Here is a 26,095-nt window from a genome sequence, read left to right on the forward strand (position 1 = left end):
GGGTTTGTGATCATTGACGTACACTTGCCTCCTTATAGGGCTTCGTGTGCATCAGAGAAAGGAGCAAAGCAAACCCGAGATCCCGGCAGTTGTGTTTTGGGGAGAGGGGTTCCTGATTGCTTCCCCAAAGCGCATGACTGGGATCCAGCCTCTCCATGCAGGACAGAGAGCAGGGCCTCTTCTGAGCCCTTTTTGAAGAAAGAAACCCCCCGTCCCCCGTCCCAAAGGTAAATCTTGGTGTGAGCGGGAGCCAAGGGAGAGATCTGCCATCCGTCTCCTGGCTGGACGTGGAAAGAAGTGCCCCTCTGTGTCAGGGCCCAGGCTTTGTTTTGAGTTTCTGACATTTAAACTGCTTGCACTGGACTATTAGTTTAAAAAAAAAAAAAACAACCCACACACCAAACACAAAAAAACTCACCAAAACAAAAAAAAAACCCAACCTCCAAAAACCCCACTCCAACAAACCTGTACAGGGAGTCTCCTGAACTTTCTCCTCTTCCCTAATTTCCTTCATGGTTTTTCCGCGTGCCTCTCTGAAATACTTCCTTCAGCATCTTTCAGCTGAATTCTTTCCATGTTCTCCTTTAGCTTCAAAAGGAGGGGGAGGTGTGTGTGTAATTGCTTACATTCCCTTTGCGAAGTTAGCTGGAGCGAGTTATCCAGATAAGCTGGGAATTATTGAATGCGCGCACGTCTTTCATTGAGTTAACTTAGTTTACAGTCTAGCTCTAGTATGTTAACTTCCCAGACTAGAATTTTATCAGGTGCTTAACATGTGAGAAGAACAGTCTTATGTATACACATAATTTTTTTTATTGCTCACAGGCAGCTTACAATGTGTTTCGTTTTTACTAAGCTCCAGCAGCATTTGAAAGATGAAAATAACACCCTGGTGAACTGCGTGCACAGTAGCTCTAAGCTAGGGGGTTTGGCAATGAAGATGGAGTTAGACATTTAAGTACTGCAACTAGTTTCAAATCCTCGTTTAAATGCAAGGCTAATAACAGAGATCTTTCTTTTTCATGTTGACCATTAAGGAACACTTATGCCACTGTCGGTTTTGCCTGTTTATTGGAGGTTTGCAAAGCAGATCTCCAGTGTTTTAGATGTTAACGAGATGTTGAGGCTAATAACAGAAATCAACTATATTGAGCAAGATTAGTAAACATGTGAATGGAGTGTAATTATATGGCAGGCAGCTTTATGTTAAACAGTGCTTTAAATTAACATGCTTTCTGTCAAAGCAATCATACAGTCAGTATAATTAGGTTACTTTTGCTGCAAGATTAACTGAAACCAAGAAAAAGGAAGAAAGTGTTGCGATCAGATTTCCTGTTAAAATGGAGGGGAGATATTATGCATATTAATATTCCAGAATGTTTCTCGTTAGAAGAACTTGGCTTCATGGTGAACTTTCTGAGCAGACATTCCTAATTACAGTCCTTGTTAGCCCAATTTGTTATCTAGCTAGCTTGGAAGTCACAGCGCTGTTAAAATTACCCCTCCTCTTAATTTTTTCCAGACTTGATGAAGGGTAATCCAAACAAGAGCTGGCTTGCATTCAGAGGTCTTTTACAGAGTTGTGCCAAGCTCATGAGGGAGTTCGTTTACCAGCGACGATTTTTAACCATGGACACATCCTCACGTACATTGTGCAAGAGATGAGAAATCTGTGTAAACAGATGAACACAATTTTCTTATTCATAGCAGTTGCAGAGTTATCATGTAAGAGGCAAACATTTCATATTTTCCACCAGTTTTCCATATGTCTGATGACATAATGGCTTCACCAGAAGCTGCAATGCATTGGAGAAAGGATTTATCACAGCTGCATTTATTTTCCTCTACTTCATGGCTTCAGCATTCATGGAGACGTTGTTTGGCTTGAAGAGGAGGATTCACTTGCCTTTCCGCCTGTAGTCCAGTATTACTACTGAATCTCCTGTTTGGAGGCAGAGGAGAACAGATTATTGGGAAAAAAGGCACCACGGAGAAGTCCTCTCTCAGACCACGCATGCTGTTGGGAGGAGGATGTGAACCTGGCCCCAGCTTCCCAACATCCCTGGGGAACCGAACCCGTCTGGGAGAGGGAGTAAGCCGTGAGTGCATGGCTTGGACCAGCTGCTAATGCCAAAGTGCTGCAGAAGTCGAATGAGCCTGGGATGTCCCTAGCAAGTAAGGGATTACTTGCCTACTGAGGAATGATTTGAAATCTACCGCGGGCCACATCCCTTGACAATAAGGGTGCTTTGCTAGTGGGGAAAAAGTATCTGCTGCCAAACAAGCCTAGCTTGGTGCAAGAATACGTGAAAAGCTTTAAAAATAAAGTTCATCTTAAAAGGCAGCAGATGATTAATCCCGCAGCTAGGATATCTGGAGCATCCTCACGTGTCTGGCCAGGATGGCAGAGGACCTACCAAAGACCCACAGCTTTCTGAAGCACCAGCTAGAGACCAGATGTGCTACTGTGGGGCACCAAGTGTGGCAATAACCAAATATATTTGGGTACCCTTATCTAAAGCACTCTCTCAGCCTCTCTTCTTCCCCGTTGATGATCATTCACCCACAGAGAACCCTCTTTTAAAGGTGCTTTCCTTCTCCATAGACCTCAGAGGCTCTGAAACACTAATTGCTGTATTTTATTTATCTCCAGCCTGCACAGCATTTGGCAATTGACCTGATATGGAACAAAATTCTGGCATTTCTTCCTTCCCAAATGATCCTGTAAGAAATAGAAATTTTAAAGATGAGAGAGAAAAAACTCCACCAAAAAAGAGACCAGCCTATTAGGCCAGGGACAGCATATTAGCAAGCACCTGCTAATGTCTGGCCTCCAGTGATGAAACCGTAAGCCCTGGGTTGCCAGAGCTTCCGATCCGGTCTCCCTCCAGTGGATCATCAGATAAACTTGTCAGCAAGAGTAGGGCATGTGACAGATGGTGCAGGTGTCCTTTAAATAGCTAGACTCCTCTACCCGAGGGGTAAACTGCAGCTTGGGGGAGTGACAAATATGTAGGTTATAAATATGCCATCACAGGTTTGTGGCACAACTAGGATGAACGGATGAGACAAAAGTAAATATTTATATTTAGTTTGCAAACTCTAGGCTGTAAATCCTCTTAAATTTGAGTTCCATTCATCACTAGCAATACGGTGAAATCGTAGATATAAACATTATTTGTTCACTGAAAGAAATAGATATACCCTGGACTCTTATTCTTTGTTTTTAAAGGCATGATAGAACAAATGAAGATATCTTCTAGAAAGGAGGCTCAGTTTAAAAATCCCTCCTGGACACTATAATAACAAAGGGTGGAACCTGTATCTGGATTGATAACTATCTGCAGAACATGAGCGTTTTACCATTCATAAGCCTGTACCAGTAGAATGGTAGAATGACTTCGTACCCTGTACTGTTGCCCTTTGCATCCCTTTATTTGCCACTCAGGTTTCTGCAATCTCAACAGCTGCTCAGAAGAATGAGAGCATCGAGAATTCAATCTTATTATAGTATTTGTATCACACAGATTCATGCGCTGTCACATAGGCTGGGTTTCCCAATAGCTGACTACAGGGTATTAAGAGAGCTTGGTTTCACAAGCATGTAAATACAAAAATAAAACACAGGGAAAACAATCAGTTCCTAAAACATGTCCTATGTTTCTGGAAAATGCATTTAATGCAAAAGTACTCCAAAAAGAAGAGGAAAAATACGTTGAAGGGAAGATTGCCGTTTAACTTTAGCTCAGCCTTAGGTGAATACGTTTCAGCAATGTCTCTGCAAGATATTGAAGAGCTTGTAGAAGAGCACTGGGCACGAGGAAGTTACTCCACCATAAGTTTCCTCTTTTTCCTGAGAGCAGTGGCCCTTATTCTTGTTGTACTGCCTTATCCCTCGCTTTACAGTATCTTTAATTCTGGCTTTGTCCCCTTGGTGTTCCTCAGCCAGCTGCTGGCCGAAGCTTTCCCTTCTGGAGGACAGTGAGCATCCAGGCATGGGTCTGTGGGAGCTGCTGCCCGCTCCGACAGCCAGCCTCCCTTTCTGCTCCATTTCTCTCCCAAAGGTCGGTTCCACCACCTGGGGATGAGCGTTTCTCTGGACTTGGCCGAGGACTTGTGGCTGTAAAAAAAAAAAGTGGTTTGCCCAGTGTCCCTCAGCAGGCATTTGAATCACTGGTGGAGCGGGTAGCTGTTGCTAGCTATAGCTCCTATCCACCCGCATTTCAGAGTCTTGAAATGAAGCAGCCGATGAATGTTGTTTGGGTTTTTTTTTTCAGGTGTGTTAGATGGAAGACAAATGAATCCGCTCCATCTTCAAATGCTGGTGCCAGAGAAGAGACCTCACCTGAAATGTTGCTCTGTCTGATGTGGAGAACTTTGATTCGAATTTCTCCCAAGGATCTGGTTGTCTCACCAGGAGCAAAACCCGAGGGGAAACTGCTTTGCTTTGTTTTTGAGGGTTCTAGTTTGACTGGTCAAAGTAACATGAGATCAGTTGCCTGCGTGATGTTTTCTACCCATTGGGAACGGGAGAAGCTATAGCACTGTTCGTCTTTGGTACTCGGACCGTGCAGCCAAATTCTTGGCTGAGGTAAATTTATGGCAGTAAAAGAATCGGCCCATTGTTTCCAATTATCCTCTTTGGAGTTTCTGTATTGCTCAACATTGTCTAGTACTCTAGAAACTCTGGGATTTAAAACAAAAAAAAGTCATTACTGGTACTATTTTCTGTGCCTCTCAGGCTGTGCAGCTGGGTTGCCTTAGTTACCACCAATCCAACTGTGCAAGGGGAGGGAGAGGCACATGAGAGATAATACATTTTTAAAATCTACAATACTGTATGAAACAATTTGGCTATAAATAATAAAACAAATTTAGGGTCTGGCATCTTTTGGTTGTTCTGAAAAGGAAAAACAAGGTTATATTATTTGACAGCCTGGATTTTCCAGCTCTCAGAAATGACACTGTATCTTTTTGGTCAAGCACAGGACATATAGCTTTAAAAATTGCTTGCTTGAAGCTGGAAGCTGCCATCCATAGGCTTTGGAATAAGTTGGAACTGAGTATACCTTTAAGGGTGAAAAAGTAAGTACTTACAGAGTTGGTTTTAGGAAAAGTGATAGTGGCCTGAAGCTATAAAGGAACATGGAAGAGAGCCTATATGAAGCATGGTATGCAGTGGGACAAGCTTCATTTGCAGCCTACGGTCTGCCACAGGATGTAAGTCCAGAAGGAAACCAGCCTTGCCACTCATGCGGAGCTATTTGTTAATCACTTCTTGCACCTTCGAATAAACATAACTTATCTGGGCGCAAACTCAGCAAGCTTTCTTCCTTCAAGTGGGAAAGAAAGGAAAAGAAGAAGCTGCCCCAGAGCCTTTCCCTTTGGGGCGAATCCTGGTCACAGCAGCCCAGGCAGGACTCTCCGCCTTGGCAGATGCCACCAGCATCAGCTCTAAGTGCTTGGTGGCTACAGGTCTTATTGGAGAAGGTGTTTCCAGATGTGCCTATAGGAACCTAGTGGACAATTGCATTACTCTGTAACTCAAACTGTGCTTTTGGGAGACTGAGCACGAAGCAAAAGAGAGGCCAGAAGTGCCCTTCCACGTCCCCTTTATTTTGGGGGAGGGAGGAGGTGGGCAGGGGGGAGGGTACGGAGAGATGAAGAGGTCTGTCCTCTACCACCACGGATTATTTTGCTTTTTGTGTGGGTTTTTTTTTTTCTGCAGGGTTATTTTAACTGCATCATCTCCCTTATTGTGTGAGAAGGTGAGACAGGAAAGGGTAGGATGAAAAAAAGTACGTGGAGCCATTTTTGCTGTGAGAAGAAAGGTATGTTGGAATCGCGTCTTCATTCAGTTTGCAGCTGTTTTTACTCTGGCAATGCTGAGCCAAAGATTTGTCTCAGTCAGGAACATATTAAGACTCTGGCACACTGTAATTTGGAATAGCTTCCCTCTGGCTGTGTTTCAATGCTTATTGGGACCTTGTTATCAATACCAGCTTAAGGAAGTTCTACCCTTCTCTTGGGTGGACACAGCTGGGAAATGGATCGAGAAAATGATCCGAGTTGAAAACAGCCCCTGCTTGCAAGAAACAGGCATGTGGGGGGGGGAGTAGGAAGGAGCGAGGGGCCGTGGGCAGGAGCTTATTGAGAAGTTATTGCTGCCAAAGCCCCTGTATTATCAAACTGCAGTCTCAGATCCTGCAGAGCTGCAGCTTCTTTTATCAGCGTACAGCAAATCCAGGGAATGCTGCCAGTCCTGGGGGTGAAGAGCTGAGGATGCACGTGAAGTAGCAAGAGTTTGCACAAACATGGGGAACTGTAACTCAGGGGGAGTGTCCTGCACGTGGATGAAAACACCATGTAATTAAGGCCATGATTTTGTGGCTCCTTTGAAGAATATCAAGTATGCATGGAGAGGCCAACCCACCACACACAGGAGGCCTCCATGGATTGCAAGAGCACACCAGATACCAACAGAGGATATCGTGTATGCTGGGTTTATATAAATTCTCTGAGGTTACATTTGTGCTATCACAACTTTTTCAGCCTTTTCAGCCTTTCTATGCACAGAAAAGAATCTTGAGTGCTTGCCACAGTTTCTTTAGAAATCTCTTAAATTAACATCTCTTAAGTGAGTATATTTGGTCAGCTGTTCAAAATGCATCTAATTTTTCCAGTTAATTTGATCTCTGCTTGGCACAAGCTTTTGTCTGATCAATCAACACCTTGGAAGTCAAATTATTTTAATTCTGATTATCTCCAACTTACGCATCAGGCATACTCTAGGCCTGAAATTACTAATATGTACTCAGCGATGAAAAAATCTGATACCTAGATGTATCAGATATCAGATCTCATATAAAGACCTATACTGTCTTGTAGTGATGATGTGGTCTTTGATTAGTAATAGTTACTATTTATGTGATGCCTCTTAAACCAGAGCTAGTGCAGAAAGGCTGCAGATCTGTTTTCATTTACCAGCAATACTCATCTCGTATCGTGTTTATGCAAGAATAGAATTCGGCCAAAATTTCCAAACATGGACATGTAGAGCAAGCATCTTATTTGCAAAGGTATCAAGCGGTGAAGTTGGTTATTCAGCACATTTGAAAGTCAATCTGCTGCTTTTAGGTAGCTGAGTACGGATGGTGAGAGACTAGCTACAGACACTCTACTTTGGCTTGACAAGCATGTGAGACTTCACAAAACGGATCAGGCATCAAATGTTCCCTGAGAACAGAGAAAGGTTGTCTTATTTTCAGAGGTGTTTTCTTTCATCAGAAAGCTAGTTTAAGAAATTGCAAATGTTCACGCATTTGTCCCAAATAAAATACAAGCGTTTTCCTGACAGAAACACTTTCATCCTCAAAAACTTAATCTTGAATGAAAAAGGAGAGAGGAAACCAGAATGGGGGAAAAAAATATATAAATAAATAATAATGTCCCATGCCAAACCCCCAAAGCTGTCTGATCAGTTCTTTCTTTCTTCCACCTGTTGAATGAGTCTTCCTAAACTACTTTTTTTTTTTTCATAACTGCCCATTTGCCCAAGAAAGCTGCCTTTCATTTTCTTTAAATCACTACTGATTATACCGCTACCGAAGCAGAAGGGAGGTGATCTCAACAGTTTGTAAAACTTTCCGAAGTGCTGTTTTACTCACCGAGCTGCTGCCATGCTTTCACTTGGATACACTAATACCTTCCTATAAATTGTCAGTAAACAGTGCCATTCCCTAGTCTGACAAACGCCACGTGATGCAGGTGTAAGAGGGATTTGGCTTCTCTGGACCCTTGTTTGAGAAGGAATTCAGAATCCAGTGATTGTGCTGGTGAGAGGTACTTCTCGAACCACATTAGAGAAACCTGGCCCAGCCTTCTATCTGGTAGGGTTGGGATTCTTGCTCTGTTTGTTCTCTGTTTTGTTCTCTGTTTGTTGGCAATTGGTTAGGACCTCGCAATCTCTATCAGACAGCCAAATACCACCCCCCAGTGCCCCCTTCCACTCCCCACCTGCCTAGGCCATCACAGGAATTCATTTTAGATAAAATTTCTTTTCGTATGGATAGAAGTGAAAACCAAAACTTGGACTGACCCCATATCATACGGTTGAGGAACTCCCCGAAGTTGTAGAAAGACATGATGATGGCAAGGCTACCGGCGAAAAAGGCTGCTAGCCCGGCCGGGCTGAACAAAGCAAAGAGAGGATATACCCACTCTCCCGTTACAGAATAAATCCACAGGACCCTAGGCAAGGAGAGAAATGACCTTTGGTTAGGACCATTCAGTTAGAATGAACCACTTCATGATTTCTAACTCCTGAAGGGCCAAGTTATCAAAACAATCTTGATAGAGAGAAAATTAGCTCAGCTGTCGATACATGTCCTCGGCATTTGGGCAATTTGCTGTGAAGCACACTTGAGCCGCTGCTAAATTAGGTGGGTTTCAGTGCAGGTTGAAATGCACGCAATGTTCTGCTGTCACCCTGGTGGCATTGGCTATTAACGGCAGTAAAATAACAGTAGAATAGCAAAATGCTCAGAAATAGGGATGTGCACTTGGCTATTCTAAGTGAAGCTAATTCAAATAAGCTCTCACATATGTGTTTGCTCTTTAGTTACAACAGCTTTTCAGCCCCTATCCAGATCTCAAGGGTCTGGGAGACAAAATGCTGTTTCTCACTGTCTCTATCCTGCCGCTGTTGACCGCTGTTGACCACAGTTTTGGGGAGTGGAAAGAAGTTTTCAGGAGGCGAGAGGGCAAGGGGAATTCTCCAGCTCCTTTTCTCTTGGTCTAAGAGGAGGAGCAAGTAGGTAGGAAACAGATGTAGCTGCTTTGCTCCTTTGTGCCAGAACCATTTGCAAAACACTGTTTGGAAAAGGGAAAGAAGAAAAGGATGAATATGCCTGCTTTATAGGGCTTCTTTTCTTTGACTTAGGCCCTCTCTTTCTGCCTTTTTCTTCTCTCAGAAAACATCTTGTAGCGGCTGTCAGTTCACTGATATTATTTTCATTGTTTATGGCTCGTAAGAGTGGCTGGTAGGAAATGCCTGGACTTAAGAATATAAAAATGCTCTTTATATATTAAATATAGGAAAAATACATTTTTATAGATAAAATTATATATATTTGTATTAAATATGTAAAGCATATAAAAAATAGGAGAGGTCTCCAGGGATTGTTTTGAGGATGTGTCATTCTAACAACGGGCAGCACTTCCCTAAAGAGAACCTTTGGGTCCAAAGAGTCCTAAAAGGTTTAATTCTTGATTAAAAAACCCACATCTGAGCAGTATGCCATGCTTTCCACCACCAGTGCTAACATGGGAATGCAATCCCACTCTCTCTGATGGCACCCAGCCTGCCACCTTACACTGAGCATCACGCCTCAGAGAGAAGTGACAAACAGGCTGCCCCACCAGCCTGAAACTGTGTCACGAAACTGAGGAATGGGAGAGTGCTAAGAAAAAAAAAAAAGGCTGAAAAGACTATTTTTTCCTTTCTCTAGTTAGAGAAGGAAGGGTTAGGGCATAAAACTGCTGGGTTTTTACCTTGCCTGTAAAGAGAGATTGACTAATCCCCACCTAAGGGGTAGGGTGGAGAAATGGAGGGGGTTGGTAGTGGAGCTGTCTGGGCTGAGCATGGAAATTTTAAGTGTAGAGACTCATTTTCAAGATTTAAGGTTCTTTCATCAAACAAACAGGGCTAAGTAATTTAAAAAAAAAAAAAAAAAAAAGCCTGCACAAAAGGCCACAGAGAGGCTGAGCAGCAATACTGAAGACCGGGTGCTAACTGGAGCCCGTGCAAATGCCAGCATGTGTTCTCCACTGCACAGGGCTACTATTTTCTTAATGTGTCTCAAACGGTAAAACAGAGAGTGACAATCGCCTTTATTTTATATAATGAGGAACTAGATTATCTTGATGCAATTTGGCCAGCTGGCGTGCCTCATATGAAGCACTCTGACCCATATTTTTGAACCTAAACAAATGCAGGAGCACTAAAACACTTGCAGGTTTCTGACTTGGTGGGACCTGTGTGTTGCCAGGTTTTTTATCATGGGGCATACCTCCAGATTCCTGAACTTACTCATTTTGATCACAGAATGGTTGACAGTCTTTGATTTTGGTTTTTTGGGGTTTTTTTTGCTAGGGATTTCATAAAATGCACCCCACAACTTGCAAATACATATTGCTCATTTTTCATGGGTAATCACCTGTTAAATATACATGCAGGATTCAGAGGCTTATTATTCTGAAGATTTCATTTCACCAAATTTCAATTTTTACCAAGAGTTTACCTTGGCTATCAGTGAGTAAGTCAGAAGCAGACAATGCCCAGAATTATGGGGAGGATAGGTTGAGATAACAGCCCTGGGTATAACCAAAGTTGCCAAACTGCTATAGGATAGAGGACAGCGTATAGATACCAGGGAGAGGTGATGTGCTCTCGTAGTACAGCTGGGTGCAACTGGGGGATTTATCCTGTCCTCTCATTAGCCATCCATTAATGTTAATGGGACCACCACATTCACTGAAGGAGGAAAAAAAAGTATATCTCTAGGGAATTATTAAATGGGAAAATCCAGAAAGGAGAACACATATGTATTGGCCACATATGAGCTCTCTGAGACTGTGGTTAATTCAAAATTAAAAGGTTGTGAACTGAAAATGAGCATGCAGTGAAGGAAAAATATTTTGATTCCTAACAGAGGTGGAATATGGACATATTACAAGAAAGCCATCAGTCTCTAAATTTAATTTGGTTTGGGTTTTTTTTGTATTTTAATTTTGTATAGAGAGTGCAGTCTATGATGGTTTATATTCCCTTGCAAAGGTAATTTGAACTTTTATCTGAAGGCACATGGAAAATTGTGAAGATTAAGATTTATTTTATATTAATCTATTACCACTGAAATGGGAAAGGACAATCTATTGTTACTTCCTTTTTAAAATTTAAAATGCCAGTTCTAAAATTTACATATTCTTCACTGTGTTCAATGTGATGACTCCAGGAGTAAGGCATTACTTAAGGCAACCAGGAGATGCAAGATCCATCCTTGCAAGAATTAACTAACATGCCTAACGGTTCTCTTAGCCCTGGTGTCCTGCAACTGAAAGCCACCTTTCCTTTTTGAACACTATGGGTATTCAAAGCTGTAGTGAAGCCCCGCTCAGAGGCAGGTACCTGGTGCAAGGCGTCACCGGCTGCTCGGTTTCTCTACTGTCTTGCAGGAACCAGTCAGTTCTCAGCCCATCGACACTGGGGAAAGGGGAGCGCAGCGACGACAGTGACAGTTCAAGGAGAGGCTTTTAGGAAGGACTCTGTTGCTTGTGAAACATAAGGTGCCCGAATGGGGCTATTAAATCACCAGGTTGCAGCACCAACCTGGTGTACACGTGTTAAGATGTGTACACGTGTTAAGATTTCAGTGCACAGGCTAAAAAAATTTTCTGTTAGGTGAAAGCTGTTGTCTGTGGTTGCAGGGAGCCAAGACAAGGAGGCAAGAAGAAAGCAGACAGGAGGTTTCTTGCTGCCTCGGGAGGAGAGAAAGCAACAGTATTGAAATCCTAATATCTTTTGTCCAGTTATCAGGGCCCTGGGACACAGGGGACAAGTGCTCTAAGGGACCACCTTCCACTCAGGACCCCAGCAGCACCATGCAACATCAATTCAGAGAAGATACTGGGAGGCCTCAAATGTGTTGATGCTTGTGTTGATCCTCATCCTTTGATGAGGATTCAGGTCCTGGCATGAGACATGTCTCCTGTGGGGTGAAATTGCTCAGCTGGTGGGGGCTTTAGGGGAAAGCATGACTGTAATAGTTGCCTGGAGAGCTGTCCGGTCTCAAAGACAGTAAAAACCAAATGCTGTCAGAAGACAAGCAAAACAAAGCTGGCATTAAGCAACTGGGTGAACCAGAACATAGAAAAGAAATTTAGGAAGCTGTGGTCGTAATCCTATTAGGCTTTGGGCTGGATTAGGATAAATGGCTCCTAACTTGTTTACGTAATGTAGCAGTGAAGTCCATTGCTTCTACAGCCACTCTGATGGGTTTCAAGTCACAAGAGCATTTCATCTGTGCAGTTTATTTTCTATTTTAATTTTCATTTGGTGGGCTGAAGGTCGTCTCTAGCTGAGAGTGAGAACTGATGGGTAGGAATGGGAAGGATGGGTTCCCCCATAGTCCCAGTGACTTCTCAGAAATCTTTGCATGAGGACAGGTCACCTCTCTGCTGAGCAGTTGTTCTGTATCCTCCACCCTAGGGCCCGGGTTTTTCCTGAGCTCTGGAAAGCGATATCGCAGCGTACCCTGAAACTATACGGACCCGTTCCTGAGCTGAGTCTCAACATAAGGCACCCTCAGAGTGGTTTGGAGTGTTGGCAGCTGCCCATAGTTAGATGGAGCGGGCAGTGCCTCCAGACCCCGGCACTGCAGCCGGGATGCAATGAGCAGGAGCGGATGCAAACCCAGCTCCAGGGGTGCATGACACACACACAGGAGGTGGGTGGATGGCTATGGGCTGGGGGGGCCTGGTTAGTTATAGTTTATTCTCTCAGGATCACCCTCCAACAGGTTGGAAATCAACTGTGGCACATTGCTGGAAATGTAGGCGGTGTCCACCGGTGGAGTGGGAGGTGGTAGTGGGGCAGATGCCTCCTTGCTACCCGTTGGTTTGCACCTGGCTCTGAGTATCATTTTCTGTCTCAAGTTTCTAAACCCAGCCATGTGTCCCTGCCAAATACCAAACTGAGTTTTATTCCTCTTCTGCTCCCGTGACCCCCAGACCTTTGAGATTTGGTGGTTTTGCAGTGAGCAAGACAGCGAGCAGAGGTAAATTTCATGGTACTGGTAGAAATGAAAACTCCAGCCCAGCAGAAATAACTCAAAGTACCCCAGAGTTTATGGCAATTTAGTTGCTTTTCTATAAGAGGCCTTAGAAGAGCAGGAGATACTATGTATGGTCTCAGGACCTGTATTGTGTTTGAAGAAACCTGCTCTGCCTACGTCTGGAAATAGTTTTCAGGGGTCTCGGCTGAAGTTTAAATGACATCTCCACAGAACAGACTGCTGTCTCCCACATGCCTGGGAGGGAACTTAAATCTAAGTACAGCGTTTGGCCTTGTTTTACAAAGTAGATCACTTGAAAATGTTTTAAAGTACGTAATTCTTACCAACTGATATACAGAAAAGCGACAAATCCTAATAGGATCAATCCCTTCTTCTTTGCTGGGTAACGGTGCGGCGTGGCAAGGATTTCCAGGACAGCAAATGGCAATACAACTGTGTGCTGAGGAGAAAAGAGAGTCCGTCACTGACCGGTCGCAGTGCCTCGCCTTCGGTCATTGCTGATCACAAAAACCAAGAGCCTGCCCGTGAGCAAAAGATTATTTAACAATACTGAATGTAATTGTATACAAATGTGCATACTTCATTTTTTTTTTATAGTGAAGAAGTACCCTTGCAGTAATGAGCACGGAAATTTTCTTGTTAGTATGCTGTAAAAAGTACTGTAATGAGCTCTGCCTGTAGAATGATCTGCGTTACTTTATAATGGGTGAGTTTTCCTTTTACACTTTATAATGCAATAAATTTTTTGGTAATTCCCATTAGAGTACAAAAGATATTGAAGTCTATTGTTATGTGCGCTTGAGGATGTCAGAAGTCTCCTCCTTGAACTCATTAAGCAATTGCTGAGTTGCCTTCGTGTTCTCTTCAAGTCGTTATTATATTTTATATATTGTCATTTATTATTTACTCCAGTGCAATTGCAGTGTGTTGTGCTGCTCTTTGTAAACTGAAAAACGTGGTGGTAAACATACAGAGGACTTAAGTTAGCTGTGATTCAAGATGATGAAGGAACTTGAAACGAGCTTAACCAAGAGCTAGTAAAGAGTTAGCTTGCTGGAGAAGCTTTTTTTTCTTCTCTCTTTTTTTGTCAAAGAGTTTGAATTGTATTAAGCAGCTTCAGTTTCAAGGGCTTTTATGATGATAACTGTCTGAGCACAGAGGATTTTCAGCACAGGGCAGAGAGCTTGGTGGCACTGGCTGTTTTGTGGTGGGGAGGCTGCCTCCAAGAGGGGTGCTCCTCACTGTCAGGGGGTTGGGAGCACAGCAGAAGTCCTTCTGGGCTTGGATGTTAAACGGACAATGTGGAGCTCTTGGGATGCTAATGCCTCAACTTGTTGGCTGATCTGTGGCAACTTCAGAAAATAATTTGTTGGGGTGAAATTTCCCCACTAAAAGTTTTTTAATTTTCCCTGTGCAAGCAAATGATAGCTTTAAGTTGCAATACCTAGGACAGAAGGCCTAAATAATGCTGAGGAGCAACACAGCAAAAACAGTCAATGAGGTGCAATGGGAGAAAACTATAGCAATAACTGTAGCTGACTAGTTGGTTAAATTCCTATTAATTAAGCAAATGGTTTCACGGGTATATGGGGGGAGAAAGAGGGGAAGGGCAGCAGAGAAAGATAGACTTTTAAACAGGAAACACCACCAAACTAATGATTTTTTTTCTTCACTGAAGGCATAACCTGCTGGGTGTATGGTATGAAGTTTCCTCTTGTCCTCTTGTCCCACTAGAAGTGGTTCTAGTACCTTCAATGTACGTATTTGTCAGAAGCTGTGCTGTGTATCTGATATGGTAGTATGGTGTTGAAGTTTTGTTGCTGTATATTTATAGTATAAGTTGCCACAAATACACATGAAATTCTTTAAATGCACATCGAGCTACGTATAGCATGCATGAAAACATTCTTTACCTATTCTTTTAAGAGGCAGACATCCATTTTTGTCTGCTGCTGCCAAGTGACAGCTCACTGGAAGCTGCACGTCCTCCCTCAGCCCCCCCAGCACGCCCCCAGGAGCTGCCATTCATACCTGGCTGTCCTACTACCAAAATAACCCTTCCATCTCAGTTATCATTTTTTAGAGAAAAGAGATAGAAAAGATTTATTTGATGTTCCAGTTCCTCTCCCTCATTGGCACTGAGATTTTCCTCTGTTCTGTTTCACAAAGATATTCTTCAGCTCTACAACCCACTTGGTTGATAGCAGAGGTCGTCTTGTATCAGTACAAGTGATTCCTGGATTCATTTAACCAGAAAAATGTCTTTGGTGCACATAGTTTTCATATATAATCCCTGTAACTGTCTTTTAGTCAGAAATCTATGTGTTAAGCTGCTTTTAGAATGATTAAAAAAAAGTTTATTTTCCATAGGTGGTCAATAGTTTGTCTTTGAATAAAACCAAAATGCCCATGGAAGACAGCAATGATGGAAAACTTGCACTTTGTCCTCATTTTTAGGCTTTAGCCTTTCGCAGTGGATTTGTCCACTATGCGAAGTGGATGTAAATCCTGGTTTTCATCTGACATCCAGTGGGCCACAAAATTCTTTTGGGATACATGAATTGTCCTTGCTAGTCTTTTAATTAATTTAAACATTTTTAACAACTATAAGCTGTTTGTTCCAGCTGTATTATTGCTGTCCTACAAGGGATTTAGTAGGAGTGACCTGGTGAAATAATCCTTTGTTGAAGTGAACAGATTTTATGTGGGGGTTATTTTATATACTTATTTCCTTAGTTTGGGGCTTTTTGTTCTCAGAGTGAGTCTTAAATAAGTACAAGTCAGCAGTATGATGCTGCTTTAATAGAAAAAATATGTGGCATTCTGGGACGATATTAACAGGAATATTGTGTGTAAGAAAGACCTGGGAAGTAACTATGCAGCTCCGCTTGAATTGATGAGGTTTTGGCTGGCACTCTGTCTCTGATTTAGGGCACCCCATTTTGACAGGTGCAGATAATTTGGAGCATGTCCAGAAAAGGACAGCACAAACATCAAGAAAGTATGGACAGGAAAGCAGTCCAAAGACAGGCGTTGAAATCAGGACTGAATGCGTTGTTGTGTCTAGAGAGAAAAGGAAGATGAGAGAGGTTTCAAAGGCTTGAGAGGTTGATACAGCGATGACTGCGATGGGCGAGTTCTCCATGTCCATTGCGGGTAGGACAATTGGCTCAGTTTTCCTCCAGAGAGATGTAACTTTATACTGGGAAATATGTAGCAAGGGCAAGCAGGGAAATGACCACCTAGGGGAGCTGGGCAAGCCCTTCATGGGAGAAGCTAGACAAGAAGTTGAGTGTGATTCTGCCAAGCACTCTCTGGGCATCTCTGACCCAGCCTCAGTTTTCTTCTGAACCAGCTACCAAGGGCCGTGCAGACTCCAGAGCTGGTGCAAGTGCACGCATCCAGAAGCAGAGGATGAAATGGGGGCTCTCCTCTTCTGACGGGAGCAAGCTATCGTGACTAAGACCACCAACGTCTCCACTCGCTTAGCCAGCTTCTTCTCTTCCTCAATTCATACATCTTTGCGCTGCTTTACAGTACGTGAATCCCGCAGGAGAGAGGGGAGAGGAGAGAAAAGCAGCGCTTTGCACCTCATTTACAGTTTCTCATTGCCCCACGGGAGTGAGCGGCACCGCACTGGGTGATGGCCGGAGGCACCCTGCAGCAGCACGCTAACCACGTGCGGACAGCGTGATACGGTCACAGGGAGCGACAAGCTGGGGGTGGCGAGGAGGAGCCCGCTGCTCTAACACACGCATTGGCACTGTGGATGAGTAGCAAACTGGTAGTGGTTGCGAAAGACAGTTGGGAGCTCTTCTTTTTATTTCTAAATTTATTCTAATTTAGAAAATGCTGATTTGCTTGACAAGTCATTTTTTGGTGGGCTCCTCCACTTACGGAGGAGTTAGAGAAAATACTCAAGGGCCTGTAAATCAAAAGAAGTTTGAAAGTTACTGGCAAAGCTGGAAAACTTGGCTGCTTTTGGAAATAGCCAAGAGTTTAATGGAAGGGGTAGGCCAACCGTATCCTGGGCTGCATCAAAAGAAGCGTGGTCAGCAGGTCGAGGGAGGTGATTCTGCCCCTCTGCTCTGCTCTGGTGAGACCCCACCAGAGTCCTGCATCCAGCTCTGGAGCCCTCAGCACAAGAGCGGGTCCAGAGAAGGGCCACGAAAATGATCAGGGGGATGGAACGCCTCTCCTGTGAAGAAAGGCTGAGAGAGTTGGAGTTGTTCAGCCTAGAGAAGAGAAGGTTCCGGAAAGACCTTATTGCGGCCTTTCAGTACTTAAAGGGGGCTTATAAGGAAGATGGGGACAAACATTTTAGCAGGGCCTGTTGTGACAGGACAAGGGGGAATGCTTTTAAACTAAAAGAGGGTAGATCTAGACTAGCTATAAGGAAGACATTTTTTACGCTGAGGGTGGTGAAACACTGGCACAGGTTGCCCAGAGAGGTGGTAGATGCCCCATCCCTGACATTCAAGGTCAGGTTGGACGGGGCTCTGAGCAACCTGATCTGCCTGAAGATGTCCCTGCCCATGGCAGGGGGGTTGGACTACATGACCTTTAAAGGTCCCTTCTAACCCAAACTATTCTATGATTGTAAATTTCTGCTCTGCCTGATTTACACCCCAGCTTCCCACTGCATGGACGAGTGTTTCCACCTCCAAGAGCAGTGAAAGCATTCAGGAGTGGGGCTGTCTGCCTCTTGTTTTGTGAACAGTTTGTTAAAGGTCTTGGATCGATCCTGATTCAGAAAAAGAAATTTGTGGCATAGGAAAGCTGCTTTCTTCCCAAGTCCAATGATGACACTGGCACATGACTTATTAGAGTGTGTGCTGTGTCTTCTGTGTAAATAATTGTATCTTTTAAAAAATATTTTGCCAAATATTAATCCAATTTTATTTATTAATAGATTATTAGCTTATTTCTAGTTAGAGAGAATCACTGGATATATCCACTAGATGTGCTTTTTGTAGGGCCATTTAAACTTGCCATGCAAATGCCTTTTTGAGACAGATTTCTACAACAGTTCTCAGCTACTTCATGCACCCCTAGGATGAAAATTTTTTGATTTAGCATTTCTCCTGTGTGGATATAAAGCTTCTTTTTTTTTTCTTCCCCCTGCTTCCTTCCCATGTACACACACGCCCCAGGCCCAACAAACATATGGGAAAATCTTCCCTTGCACTTCTGCTATCCCAGAGCATACTGGTGACTTCACGGATTTCTGCCAAGACCATTTTGTCCATTAACGGTAAAATCACAGTGGAATTTCTACCGAACAACCAAGCATGTTTACGAGAGCAGATGCATATTTATACAGCAGACACCAGAGGAATGTGTGGTTGGCCTTTGCCTACGACATGCAGTTGGCTTTCCAAATGATTTCCCTCTCACAGCTGATAGACGTTGACTTTGGCAGCATCGTTAGTGATAGACCATATATCATGGTTAATCATATCTGTTGAAAGGCTTTAAAGACTTCTCGTATCCTTCTCAACAAAAAAGATGTATTTTCTCATTCGTGTTATTTTTACCATAGGTCTCTAGTGCATGGTTATTAAATATACTTTCAACCCTGTTTAGCTGTGCTTTATATCCTTAAACTGATGTATGTCTGAAGAGTGCGGTATTTGTATGGGCCCAAATTAAAATATACAGTTTGCCTCTTGCTTTAAAGAAAACTTAATAATTAAGCTCAGATTGACACAGATCAAAACATTGGCAAAAATTGCTGGAAACAGTGACTCATTTTTTATTTCAATTAACAGTTTCTCAGTTTCACATATAAACAGTGAAACTGTCAAAAATAATTATCACAGAGGGAGAAAAAAACTATTTCACTCTCAGGTAAGGAAAACAGGCTGAAACAATAGCTGTGTGTACTGATCAGTCAATGAACCAAACTGAATCAGAGAGCTTTTTCCTTCTCTTGGCAGGAATCCTGTTAGCACTTATTTTTATGTTCTCTGAAATATTAATATATTTACTTGTCTAATAACCTCTGTTGAGAAAAGCTTTCAGCTTACAAATTTTGTAAGGACAGAAGTATTTTAAATGCCTTTTTTAAAATTTATTTGTAGAGTGGAAAGATAAAAGTTATGGGACTTTCAAAATTATTAGAGACATTTTGTTAACCTATCACACTTATAATCTGAATTCTGATTCCAAACATTTGGTTAAAAATCCTCTGTGGCTCTTTTTGGCACTTATTATGATTTTTAACTTGGGTTTGGTTTCTTTGCTTTTATCCTGACAAACTCAGGTGAATCTGAACTAGTTATAAAATTGCAAAATTCTTTTTATGGCTCATAAACTCTGGTATATGAATACAGGGGGAAGAAAGTTTCTTGAACGTATGCTGAACTTTATCTGAAGTATTGGCACGTTAATTCATCTCCTGTGGAGAAGAATGAAATTATAACATTCTTCTGCTTCTTTATTTTTTTGTTTCCTACCCTATGTTGTATGTTTCCCAGGATACATTTCAGGTTCATGAGTTTAAATTGAGATAAATAGTCCTCTCTGGATATTATTTCCACTGTTTGGTAAGACCATATGGAATTTTTACTTCCCATATTTTGAGTAATTTGTGTGTTTATTCAATGTTATATTCTCGTTTTGCTGTTGAGAATATAAGTAAAAGCAAGTTTATTGGGGCTGAGAAGACAGGGTTGGGTAAAGTTTGTGTTCAGCTGCAGGCTCCATCCTAGGCTGAGTTTTAAGCCCATGAATAATCTCCCCAGAGCTGCTGAGATCACTCGTATGCCTAACGCGTGCGTCGCAGTTTGACTCGGTTTGACCCTGTTTGACTCCAGAGAGGAGGAAACGATGCCTCGGTTGACCATAGCTGTTTGTTTCTAATTCGTCTGCATTTACATACCCTCTGTGTCTGCTTTCCATTAACATGTGAGACTTTAGCGGGGGATTTTTCACAAACAGTTACCACTGGCCAAACTAAACTCCACTGGACACAGTTGGACACCATCAAGTGCTTTTGAAAAATGGCCCGTGTTTCTCCTTTCAGACAAATTCCCCGCAGAGCTTGTGTGCTGACAACCACTCGTGGCCGAAACTCATGCTTCTCTGTCGGTATGTTACTGCAAAGAAAAAGTAAAAACCCACTTCGGTGCTGTCTATGAGGCTCACGAAGCCGGTGTTCATTGGTTGACCCTTGAGGTGTTTACTCAGTTATTCAGCTCGTCCTCTTGTCCATGGAAATTTCCTTGGGTTGGATGCTTTCATAAACAATTACAGCCTGTGTTATCTGAGCGTAATAAAACTAAATGGCTTCCTGTCACCATAACCTCTATTTAGTTTTATACTCCTCATAATTTTCTGAATCTGTGTATGCTCTCTCCTTTCTTGGCTTCATTTTGGAACAAATTCCCTCTTTTGATTTATTTTGCTATGATACTGCCTTCATTCAAATGCCTCCTTTAAAATCTTCTTTTGCAATCTGTCCTTACACATTTTTCTTCCTCTCTTAACCTCTCTTTATTTTTCAGAGTGGGAGGGGCTTAGGCATTATTGTTCATTTTATTTCTTTAACTAGTACATTGCCATATTTAGTTAAAGAAATAATTCTCTCTTAGAGTTACTACCTGTCTTTTATATTCTCAGCCATCAGTGCATTTTCAGGGAACCACGGATTTATTTTATGGATAGAGCGAGAGGCACAAGGAGTCTTATTACTGAGCAGGTGTGGTGACAAATTAGTCAGGAAGCTATTGCTCAATTTAACTCCAGCAGCTCTCCTCTCTGAACTGTCAACTGCTATCTGTTTCTGCCCTTTCCAGGTCCATACATGCTTGTCTGAAAAGCAACATTTTTTTTTTTCTGCTTTTTCTGAGACGTGTAGATAGTTTGGGAACGTTATTGTGAAAAATGGATGAAACATCAGACCGATTGTATGACCAAAGGTAAAAGAGCTTCAGAGATAACATTTCTTGCACGCACGCATGCGTTTTTGGAAGTAAGGCCCTGGCTGAATATCCTGTTGCTTACTAGCAAATGTTTTGTCCCCGTGTCAATGCCAGAATTTTAATTGCATTTCTCCCTGACATTAGATACGTAGTCTAAGAAACTGATGTTGCACTGCAGCTGGAAGCTGACATGAGACTGAAGTGACACATCCTTCGGTGTGGAATATTTGTCTCCAGCTGTTCCTTCGCGGGGTGGGTTACGGAGACTGCACCTGTGCTCGCCGGGGTAGCAGCAGCCAGGGAGGATTCCCTGCCATAACGTTTGTCTGTGAAACACATACTTTCTCCCTGAGGAAATGGGTTTATGACAACAAAAATAGAAACTTCAAAAAAATATATATGCAGTGCTGGGAAAAGCTAAGCGTCTTTGCTCTTAAATGTGTGGGGTGATTAATTTCATGTGCCATATCCCTCGCACACACATTCTTCTTCTTTGCCAAAAGCTGAATGTAATTGGAAGCCTATGAATGTCCATAGTTGCCAGACAGCTTAAAATTGAGATACCGTGAAATGCAAACAAATGGAAATGTTTCTCTCTTGTGTAAATATGCAAGAATTATTAAGCATTATATGCCAATTGCAAGGAGAATCATTTAAGATGGTCAAAGATGAACCTGAGGTGGTTCTTGTGTACCCACCTGGAGCAGGAGTCCAATTAGAGCGGCCTGGACAAGCGGGTTCTGCTCCACACAGAGATTTTGCACCCCCTTGGTTGGTTAGTGTTGCAGCAGCTTCCTAAAATAGCTGTAGGAAAATATAATCCTTCACATAGATGCCCTCACATAGGAGTAAGAGTAATTTGTATTCATATAACTTCTTTTTTTTTCCAGATGGAAGTAAGTCATACTGATCCAAAATAACATTTCTGTTGATGTAGTTGTGTCCACACGAGGGAAGGTAATGGTTTAGCTAGGTGGGCAGAACACAAGCAGCTTGTAGATACCAAGAAGCTCCAAGATGAGAGGGGACATGGCAAGTCTTGCTGGTATTCTTACTGTCAGGGCATCGGTGGCTTGCTTCAGTGAAGGAAAATTACTTGTGTGCACCTAGGTTGTTCTTTCACTCCCTTGCATTTTCTTTTGACATTCAGATACTGCTTAGCTACAATGGGACAAAGTGCAAAGGAGCTTGAGAGGCTGAGGCCATGTGGGGTCTGTTGTTGTCTTTGATGAAATTCTGCCAGGTAAGTCATTTTTCTTCTGTGTCTCCATTTAATATACCTCCTTTTTGATTCCTAGTTATTTAGCTTACAAGGTCTTCAGAACATGTAGAGTTCATAACTGTGTGTCAGTAAAGTGCCCAGGACACTAAAATGCTGATTTTTGTCAAGGTGAGAGGATAACATGGCTACAGAATAAATTAGGAAAAGAGACGGCTAAACTAAACTTAGCTACAGCCTGAAAATAAAGAAAATTGTGTTTTTTACAAGAAAATTTGTGTTTTACAAGAACTGTGCCTTACAGACTGAAAATATAAACCTCCTTTAAAAAAAGGCAATTGTACCATTACCATTTTTGTGAACACGTCTGGTCAATGTTGATGTGTCTCTTTTGTTATAGATTAAAACGGTTTTGAGTGATCTCTTCTGACCCACCATTGCCCCTCTTTGTTTAGCATTCAATTCTGTCAGCCCCTTCAAAAGGTAGTGTTCCCCTATACTGCCATTAAGTTGAATAATATATGCATATGATTTAATCCAAGCTGTCTCCAGCAGTTAGTTGCTTTCTGGAGAGTATCCAGATGTTGCTTGAAAAGAGATGACTGGGAAAGAAATAAACAATTTCACTTGACGAATTGGCCAGCCTATCTTTTATCTCAGCCATCTTCCACTTGGAAAATCTTGTTCGAATAAAATAATTGTGCTTGAGACATAAGTAGGGGTGGGCTTTTTTCATCCATGAAGCTCAAAGCTTTGTATAAAGATGGTAAAATATAATTATCCCAGGCAAACAGAAGTGGAAACTGAGGCACAGCCCTTGGGTTAAACTCAGTAGAAAGGCAAAGAGAGAAACCCAGCTGGTCTGGAGTATTTGGCCTCCTTCAAATATTAGCAAGATTCCTTTCTGCATTAGCCGTCCTTTCTGCAAAACAGAAGATGTTTCTGCTCAGAGTGCAAAAACATGCCTAAAATGTAATGCTCTCTGTACGACTCTGGGCTACCAGGTGGGCGATGACACTTTCCCACTGTAAGAGCAGTAAATGTGAGAAAAATAAATGGCTAGTTCATTTTTGCAAGGAAGGTGCTGCAGCATCACTGCGAACTCAAGGAGCTTGGTATTCCTGAAGTGTTTTTGCATGATTATTTTTTAGGTTCACTCTTCAGTTACATAACAACATATGCTTTCCCTATTTACAATGTTAAAATAGACCGAGATAAAAAAAAAACACTCCCACTGCAAATAATATGGCACTGACGTCTACTACTGATACACTGACATCTTTTTCCACCAAAGCCAGCTAGATGCTGCCTCAATCTGCCATGAAATGTCTGTAATCTCAGAGCCATAAAGTATAGCAATGATGTGCAAGGAAATGAACCCAAAGAAAAAGCGTCTGCTTGGCAGTCAGAACTTGGAGACTGTCCCTTAAAGTGTCAGTAGCTGCCTGGATCTTCCTAGTGTTCCCAGCGGATATTTTGGGCTGGAAGAAAGAAATGCCTCTGCTAAGCCTGAAGGCACCTGTTGGAAGGTGTCCCAAAACGTGGGGATTGTCAATAGCGGGGATCAGTCTACGCTGGTGGTGGCAGATGTTTTGCGCTCGATAGTGACTGGAAGGAAAATTTCCCACCCAGGAACTGTCAAGCACAGCGTATTAAGAGCTTTAGAAAGAAAATTCTAGGTTGTGATAGAGGTTTGCTTTATGTGAAGTTTCTCTCTCGTCAAAATAATTTTGGGGAAGAATTGTTTTCCTTTTTTAACACCTGTTTTTGACATTTCTGAAATGGAAAAGCTTTTTGTTGTTGTCAGAATGACTCTGTCATGAAATGTAGATGTAGGTAGGGTAAGAAAGAAGTTATAACAAATTCGTTTGAGGGATTCCTGCAAAGAGTTCTTGCACATGAAATAAAAATGTACGTTCTAGCACCTCTCAACCTTCCCATGTCATAAACAAATGTGGAAATGGAAAGGGCAAATTCTCAGCTGTGCGCCGGGATTAAAACAAGCAGCAAAGCCCATCTCCTCTCAGCTCCACCCTGTGCCCTCCCTTCCCCAGCACCTCCGCTACCGTGAAGATTTTAAACTTCAACCAGTCGCCCGTACCAAATCCCAGACCCGAAACCGGCGTGATGCTGCGGACACAAGGAATCTTTCTTTTTGGTGGACGATGGTTTTGAGAGAGAGTGGTGCCCGTCTGCGTCTGTGCGGAGGTTTGGGCAGCCACGTAAAGGCCCTGTGGAGATGAATTGGTGGGCAGAGAGCAGGTGATAAGGTTAAAAGTGCACGATGGCTGCAGTTTATCACTCGGATATCAGTAATGCGGACATGCCTATGTGTGTTTGGATTCCAGGCACATGTATCTGAATACGCCTGTCTAAATCAAGTGGCTGCTCAAAACCTTTAGCAAGTGTCCTCAGCCAGAAACCCCGAAGCCTCCCGCATTTACCTTCCATACGCATCGGGAACTGCTGCAGTGGGTTGCAAAGCGTTGGGCTTAAGAAATGAAGTCTGGAGAGAAACTAGTCTTTTGTGCGATTATTTCATACTTTTTGGCTTCTCTGATTCAGTCTAGCGCTGAACCTCTCCCTTCTCCCCCCCTTCCCATTAGCCCCATGAGGCCCCCCTGACCTTACAATCCACCCACGGTTTCCATGTTACTGTCAGCCGCCTTACACTTGACTGATGAGAAATATGTGATTATTCAACACATCATAAAAACAGCCAGAGCAAATGAAGGAGAAATCTGGAAAGTATTTATAGAAAACCTGTAAACAATCATTGCAATTCAGCTATTCAAAGCTGTGCACACATTAGCTTATTAGCTGTAGAGCTGTCAGATGTTCTTTGGTTCTTTCACCTTTTTTAAAAATTAAGATCTGCTTTGTTATACTCCCAGCCATTTTGTATTTCATAGACTTCTGTTTGCAGAAATAATTTATTTTTGAGCTACAATAACCGATTTTTTTTCCTTATGACTACACATCACTTCATTGACTTCAGAGGTTTGACAAGCACCGATTCACTGACATTTCTTGTGTGCTAAAAGGCTTCTTGAGGCAACTTCAAGCACATGCATCTGTTTGCTGCGTACAGCTCAACATCAGATTCAGATAAGTAGGAAGGAGGAGGTGAGAAAGAAGAAACCGTGAAACTCTTCTGGAAAGCGACACAATGCAACGGTGGGACATGCGTTGCAAAGACTCTCTTCTCTGCAAGAGGCAGGGGTGTTTCTTACTCACCATAGCATGATTTAACCAGAGGGGGATGACTCCATCAAGGCTTTTGGGGTAAACCAGCTCTCGATTGAAGCTATACAGTGTCCAAAAGGATATAGACACAAACTGGAACCAAAATACAAAATGAAAGAAATTTCAAAATGAAAGACAAACATAATTGATAGGATTTGGCTAGTGCTTTCAGTTCTGAGAAGGCAAAACATCTCCTACATGAAAAATGGTGATATTGCCAGAAAAACTCCCATATCTCACACGTTACAACATAAAGAAAGGAATTTTCTCTGAGGTGCAGTGTTCTGTGTTGATACCGCGAGAAAAACCTCCTTTATAAACTGCCAACACTGACATTTTCTGTGGAATACTGGATTAGCTTTAAACTTTTTTTTTCTTCCCCCCCCCCCCTTTGCAGATGGGATCTTTTGATGGTCCAGAAGTTCTCCTCGAGGGATTGGCTGTCAAGCCACAGTATTTGTTCTGCTCAGTAACAAAGTAAAACCAGATCTTGGTAAGACAGTTCACATAAAACTTACCCTTATCTTCGCAATTCATAAGCCTAATTCCTAAACTGCAGGTGCAAGCTGCACTGTGGGCACCTATTTTTTTTCCCAACAGAGGAGGATTTAGCTGGAAGAAATTAACTCTGGTATCAGTTACTGATACCTGGAAGCTGATTTGCATTTTTTTGGTCTGGCTTTGTATTTGAGCACACTTTGTGCTTGGGGTTGGAAATCAGGGATATGAGATGCTGGAAGAATGAGACTACCCTGTGCCTCTGTTCTGCGGGCACAGTGAGGATGCTGGGGGGAAATACTGCTGTGCAGGGAAGATAAATTAACCAGTCTCTCTGTCTCCATCCCTGGCAG

General features: G+C 42.5%; 1 protein-coding gene across 1 annotated transcript in view; it reads right to left on the minus strand.

Annotated features, from left to right (window-relative positions):
- Positions 1-796: 796 nt before the first annotated feature.
- ADTRP (androgen dependent TFPI regulating protein) overlaps positions 797-26,095 on the minus strand; it is a 33,313-nt gene continuing 8,014 nt past the window's right edge. The window contains exons 3-6 of the mRNA XM_075140706.1: positions 25,236-25,337; positions 13,178-13,293; positions 8,099-8,250; positions 797-1,942 (exon numbers count right to left, since the gene is read on the minus strand). Of these exons, the coding sequence (XP_074996807.1) occupies positions 1,899-1,942; positions 8,099-8,250; positions 13,178-13,293; positions 25,236-25,337 (414 nt within the window). The 3' untranslated portion in view covers positions 797-1,898. The remainder of the gene's footprint in view (positions 1,943-8,098; positions 8,251-13,177; positions 13,294-25,235; positions 25,338-26,095) is intronic.

This window comes from Calonectris borealis, chromosome 2, assembly GCF_964195595.1.
Source record: "Calonectris borealis chromosome 2, bCalBor7.hap1.2, whole genome shotgun sequence".
Taxonomy (NCBI): domain Eukaryota; kingdom Metazoa; phylum Chordata; class Aves; order Procellariiformes; family Procellariidae; genus Calonectris; species Calonectris borealis.